The sequence below is a fragment of the Siphateles boraxobius genome, unplaced genomic scaffold (assembly GCF_051911475.1).
Source record: "Siphateles boraxobius isolate OS27281-9 unplaced genomic scaffold, OSU_SipBor_1 130, whole genome shotgun sequence".
Classification (NCBI taxonomy): Eukaryota; Metazoa; Chordata; class Actinopteri; order Cypriniformes; family Leuciscidae; genus Siphateles; species Siphateles boraxobius.
The window spans coordinates 20,419,088-20,426,170 of NW_027508734.1; the positions used below are offsets into that span (position 1 = coordinate 20,419,088).

General features: G+C 37.2%; 1 protein-coding gene across 1 annotated transcript; it reads left to right on the top strand.

Annotated features, from left to right (window-relative positions):
• The first annotated feature begins 3,366 nt into the window (after positions 1-3,366).
• On the top strand, positions 3,367-6,687 carry isl2b (ISL LIM homeobox 2b). The gene is given in 7 exon segments (XM_077227289.1): positions 3,367-3,424; positions 3,721-3,910; positions 4,141-4,174; positions 4,177-4,402; positions 5,145-5,428; positions 5,790-5,957; positions 6,110-6,687. Coding segments are annotated over 7 exon segments (1,077 nt in total). The 3' UTR covers positions 6,227-6,687.
• The last annotated feature ends 396 nt before the right edge of the window (positions 6,688-7,083 follow it).

Below are 7,083 nucleotides of genomic sequence, written 5' to 3' on the forward strand. Positions count from 1 at the left end.
GAAATGCCCTAAGGCAGAAATCAAAAATTAATACTAATTATTATGTGAATGCTGCATTAAATCAGACGTATGTTGAATTATATATAAGCAACATGATTCTACTTTCAGAGGAGCATGCATGAGGACCCGTTTTTTTTTTCTTCGTTTTTTTTTCTCTGTGTTATTCTGAGCTGGTAGTAGAATTGTCCATAAGCCTTTTATATGAAAAAAAGTGTTATCAAGAGAAAAAAATAGGAAAAACTATGTACATTTACAAAATAAAGAAAATTGAACAAGAATGACCTTTAATAATAATCATTGCTATTTATGGTCATGGCGTGATTTATTTATTTCCGTTTAAAATTGTGTGCATAGAATTCTGACTGTGGTTTTGGCACTTGGAGCTGTTCTGGGGCTGGCTGGACACACAGCACTTTAAGTCTCATTTCTGATGAGAGCAGTAAATAATTTAGGGCTTAAAGCTGCCATTAGCCACACTTAAACTCTGCTAATGCAGACCCCTGACAGCTGGCCTATCCCCATTGGATGGGCCCTGGATCAAACGGTTCTGAACAATAATGGGCCATGGTAAAGCACAAAATCTGTCAATAGGCATGTTGTTTTTAAATTCTGCATGTTTGTTGGTTGCACTGCGGTATTCCCACACGGGAGGAAATGCATTTAATGTTTACATGCATGTACAATGCACATTAAGAATTTACTGGATATTACAATTAGTAAACAGTGACCTTATAGATAATATTACTTTTTTTCTTGCTCTACTGCATTCAGTAAAATAATTTAAAAAAACAGTCAGATATAAGAAAAGCATTTCAATTAAGTTATAAATCTAATGATTAATTCTGGATGTTCATGTTTTCAGTCATCATGCTCTATTCTTATTGTGACATTTCAGACAGATTATGATAATTTTTTCGTTAAAAACAGCAGAAACATCAAAAAAAGTAATGTGACTTTTGCCTCAAGTCATGTGACTGAAAAGTTAAATTTTTAGCTTGTAGATTATTTCAATTAATTTAAACATAGGCTAATCATATTTTTCAATGAGAGCGCCCATCCTTTAAAAATGCCGCAAACCGCTGCTGTTTTCACCAATAGGACCTACTTTTGAAAATAATATCGCATGGCTAACGACAGTTCTTATTTTAAATCAGAATCTCCCGAGCACTGCACTCACCCTTCAGTTCGAGTGCTGGGTGTCACATACCCTACTTTATCGCCGTAGTTCCCTTGGGTTTCAGAGATCGAAGAGGAGTGGAGGAAGATGGCATGGAAGTTCGCCTTGACGAGCAAATATGTGCAGTAGCCTATGGCCGGTGTTCATGCAGGGTAGATATGATTTGTTTTCTCCCTGACGAATTGTGATTGGTGGACAGGAGCCAGGTTTTAATTAAGCAGAGGTTAAAACTATATTATAAAATGTAAAACTTATTTTTTATTTTCTCTATAAGCTCATATGTGTCATTAGTCCCATTATAAATAGCCCCCCCCAAAATATGCATGTGATTCATCTATTATATGAACTGAAATAATATACGTCATTGTGACATGCCGTGTTCACATGCTCCTGCATGCAGTCTGATAAAACGGAAATATACGTTTTGAATGACATAAATGCCTACTGCACTTGCACTTAAGGTGAGCTCTTTCATATGCTCTGCGTTGAGCACTCCTGTGTCTAAACAATATAATGGGAGACAGAATTTGTGTCAATGTCTGTAACTGTGTTATTTTGTGCTTTTGTAGACTATCTCATGCATTAATTTCCATTTATTTAAGTTTATCTGCTTACTTATGTAGAACTTTACCATAAATTGTGTAGGCTAAATTTTCTATTTATTGTGGTAATCAAATTAGCAAAGCCTACTCTAACAATTAATACATTTTAAGAATTTTAATTCGAAATGGTTAAATTTAGGAAATGCTCAAAAATTGGCAAAGTAGGCCTGCTAAACACCGATTTCGAGAAAAAAATAAAAATAACGGAGATCTCTCTCCCTCTTGGATTTGGTTTTTCGTAGCCTATGTGGGGAAGAAAACTCTTATTTGTGTTAGTGTGCCTGTTGGACATTTGCAACGAAAGACAGATGCAAATAAGATCTCTTTGTGAAGAAGTCCTACATCCATCCTGAGTATTATAAGCTTCCTCTCTCTGAGAGATGTGGAGACCTTTATCTGTTGTGTTATAGTTTCAGTTTATTTTCGAGTTTAATCTAATTATTTTATATGCCCCTGATAACGTTCATGACACTGTTTTTGAATGTCCAAGACTTGGTCCTTTATTTGTAATGGCCTTAAAAGAAATCACAAAATTGGGGTTTTCATATAACAATAGGCTATTGTTTATATTATATGACAACAACAATGCGTAGGCTACTTGCGATTTTTTATCTATTGGCCAAGCTAAACTAGCAATTTTGCAATCCTACCAGTGCAGAAATGCAGGATATAATGTTGACATGGTAGCTTTTAGTCTCTCGAGTGATCATTGAGTAGGCTATAGCCTACATACTATCAATATATAATGTTGCTTTTTTAATGGGGTTGTGAAAGAGACACTGGTGACTGTGAATGAGTACGGAAGTTTAGTTTTTAAATGGAAAAATATTGAGTTGATTTATTTTTTTATTGTAATTATAGCTAGAAAATGCATTGTGTTTATATGTTTATTCCTAACCCTTAATTGTCCTAAATGAAAGGACTTTTTAAAGCAAAAAATTCTGTCTGTGTAAAATGTGAATAATCATGTAGCAAAACTGTCTAAAAACACTGCTATGTCGCTTTTAGATTGACACGAATCCAAACTAGGCACCAAAAAGTAAAATAGGTACGCATAATTACGAATAGTTTTTCGGGTTGGTGGTTAAACGTTTTAACCAGTAGATGTCACCCTGATAGTAGCCTACCTCTAGCTTAATAAGCCACTTACAATACTTAGGCTATCTGACGTTCCATAATGTGAATCCAGGAATAAAAAAAAGGATACCTCAAATTTCCTAAATCTTTTTGTTTGTTTTTTTTGCCTTTTTTCATGTCTTACCTTCCAGCAGGATAGGCTACAAATTAAGATGTTTTCATATTGTTCTGAATCAACACGCAGAGTTATCTGATCATGTCTAGGGAGTGAAATGAATCAATACTGGGTGCAGTGTGACTTGTTGCCCCCTAGTGACGCGTCTTAGTTCGGATTTACGCCTGACGTCACGTCTTGTGCACCAGACAGCTCTCGTCTCAGCCCCTGTTCCTGTGTTTACACCCCTCTCCATCTCCTCACTCTGGACTGAAGTTGCGGGGCAGCCGGGAGCGCGCAGTACCTTTTCTATCTTCTCTTTTCTCTCAAGCGATCTTCTCTTTAAAGCAACCTGTATGGTGGATATAATATTCAGCTCTTCTTTTTTGAATGATATGGGGGATCATTCAAAAAGTAAGCATTTCCATAAGAAAATCTGTAAAACTTGTTTTTTAAAAGTAGCCTAGTTTTTAAATTTGTTGCAGTTGAAAATGTATTTTGAAAATAATTCCTGTTTTCAGTCCTACTCATTCTCCATATGCCCTCTGAGAAATAGATGTTTTGATTTTGCTCTAGCCCTGGGTTCGTTTTTAGCCTACAAACTCGAAGATATGATTTCGATGTTTTTTATTGAGAAAACACAACGCTCAATAAACTCCTGTAGCCTATAACAGCTCACAACAATGTTTTTTCTTCTTCTTCATGTGCAGAGAAGTCCGGACTTGCGATGTGTGTAGGCTGCGGCAGTCAAATCCATGACCAGTACATCCTGCGGGTCTCCCCCGACCTGGAGTGGCACGCAGCCTGTTTGAAATGCGTGGAGTGCAACCAATACCTGGACGAAACATGCACTTGCTTCGTACGGGACGGGAAAACATATTGCAAGAGAGATTATGTAAGGTAGGTTTTTTTTTGTTTGGTTTTTACTGAAATACAATTAATTATTTCACAAATTTGTAACCATGTCGTTAATCAAATCTAGGCTATTTTCATATTTCTAATGATCAAAACACCTGGCAGTAACCTAGACTGTTAAATTAAAGTGGATTAATGCTTGGACAGTATTAATAGTGGATTGTTGTTGGTTTTGTCATTGCACATAAATTATTTTTCTTTCCCACATCAAACAGATTGTTCGGTATAAAATGCACAAAATGCACTTTGGGGGCTTTAGCAGCAGTGATTTGGTCATGAGAGCTCGGGATAATGTGTATCACATCGAATGTTTCCGCTGCTCGGTGTGTAGCCGGCAGCTTTTGCCCGGGGACGAGTTCTCTGTCCGGGACGAGGAACTGCTGTGTCGAGCAGATCATAGTTTGGCTCTGGAGCGCGGATCAGGCGGCAGCCCTCTTAGTCCGGGAAACATCCGCAGCAGAGGATTACATATGGCGGGTCAGTATAGCACAATTACAATTAACTGACTACCGTCATATTGGACAAAATCATGCATTATATGGCTATGATATTTCAATTAAAAACGAACAAATATTATTGTGAACGGTTAGAACTTTAAGGTAAGTTTTGAAACGCATGGCCCTCAGGACATAACCAAAGGCTAAATTGAAATGTAATTATATTGGCTACTGTGGAAGGAACCGTGTAACGTTGTTACATAATAGCTTATTACAGGCTGATCCGCTTGATAACATTGTTTAGTCAACCACTGATAAGCTTGAGCGGCAGGGCTATACGAGAGACTCAGCATGGTCTTTAATGCATAGCCTATTTTAAAAATAATAATAATAATAATAATAATAATATTTTATACATTATATAATTGATTAAATTAAATGTAATATAGGTATTGATTATTGACACCTTTCAGAAAGCCAGAGCAATTAATTTGCAGATTAAGTTCTATTAAAAAATTGTCTGTTGCAGGGATATTCAATCTATCTATCTATCTATCTATCTATCTATCTATCTATCTATCTATCTATCTATCTATCTATCTATCTATCTATCTATCTTCAAAATGCAAATGTGGCTATAGCCTTCTATATCACGGGTGAAATGTAAATGATCTTTCAACAGCATTATTGTTATTATTTACATTTATATTCGCTGGTAGCCTAGGCTGTTCAATGTAGGCTACTTATTCTTTTTAATTTAAGATTTTTTAAAAATTCTTCAGCCGACCCGGTGTCTGTCCGACAACCTCCTCATCGGAACCACGTGCACAAGCAATCGGAGAAGACCACTCGGGTGAGGACGGTGCTAAACGAAAAGCAGCTACACACTTTACGGACGTGCTACAACGCAAACCCGCGCCCAGATGCGCTCATGAAGGAGCAGCTGGTGGAGATGACAGGCCTGAGCCCGCGGGTCATTCGAGTTTGGTTCCAAAACAAACGCTGCAAGGATAAGAAGAGATCCATACTCATGAAACAGTTACAACAGCATCATGGCGATAAGACGGTAGGTGTCTTGCTAATGCACTTTCAATGTGAGAAATATACCATGTGCGAAAAAACAGAGTTTGACCAGTGCTGCTTTGAGTGATCCCTGACACTCGAACTGTTCAGAGATTATTTAAATTCCGTCTGTAATTCGACTGGAGTGTTGGCTGGAAGCAAATCAGACGACTCCTAGTGTGTAGCATATAGTTTGGGGAATGTTTTAAACTCAGTTTTCTTCTCGAACTGTCTAATGCACTGTATGAATAGTTACTTTTATTTATCAAAACTTTTGGGGGAAATGTAACACTGTTTTATATGATGAATTCTCTCAATATGGTCTGTGTGGCTGTGTCCCCTCATCGCAGACTTTTTTGGTTCAGAATCTGCAGGGTATGACGGGCACTGCACTAGTTGCAGGCAGCCCATTAAGACACAACCCTTCAATGCCAGGACACCCGGTGGAAGTGCAGACTTACCAACCACCCTGGAAAGCTCTCAGCGAATTTGCACTTCAGAGTGACTTAGATCAACCTGCCTTTCAACAGCTGGTGAGTGAATAACGTTTTTCTTTTTGGTTTTCAAACTTTATAATGTAGGCATACTACACTACAGACCAAGACTATTAGTAGGCCAGTAGTAGGCGATTAGGCTATGTCTAGCTATTTATTTATTTCGAGTTAACGTTTCCTCTCTCTTTTAGGTGTCTTTCTCGGAATCCGGTTCTTTAGGAAATTCATCGGGCAGCGACGTTACTTCTCTTTCTTCACAGTTACCGGACACACCGAACAGCATGGTACCGAGCCCGGTGGAGACGTGAGAGCGACTGCTCGTCTGTTCCCCGGCAAATAATGAGAACAGCTCATATCACGGACGCGGGAATTACATTAGCCTACTATCACCGGACAGCGCTATCAGACCTATCGCAACAACCTGCTATAAGAACAGAGGAACCCTTTTCCCGAAAATACGTCAACAAATCCGTTGTGGGCCTCGGAGTGAAATGATGGAAGGTGAAACTCTGCATAGACCTACACTAAAAGAAGGGACTGTGTTCAATCGAAATGGATATTCGTTATTCGTTATGATGACCGTTTCGTTACCTGTGGTTTTTGGACATTTTTTTGCAAAATATCTTTTCAAAAGACTCAATTTCAGAAGTTAGGATTTTTTTTCCCGTTGTGAATTAATGCAGACCTTTTGTGTCTTTGAACAAAAATTAAGTTATTGTTATTTATTGTCACATCAATTCGCAAAAAATAAATAAATCAGCAGAGACAATTATTTTATTTATATTTGTAATTAAAATGAGTGTAGGCCATTAGGCCTAAATGAACATCTTTAATTTGTAGACTACAGAAAAATAAAAGTCCTATTGAACAGACAATGATAATAGGCCTAATAAGATAAACAATCATATTTGTATGTCATAATTTTATATTATAATTATTACAAAAAAATCTATGGAGAAAATGCCGTTTCTTAACGTTGCACTGTTACAAAACAGTTGGTTTTGAACGAATATGTGCAATCATACGTTTTATACAGCCTATTTTTCTGAAAAATAGGCTACATAAAACGTATGGTTGCACATATTCGTTCAAATCAATTAATTAAATAAAGAAATAGGCTGGCTATATGATAAATTACATAAATTAGCTAATTTGTCGAATAGCA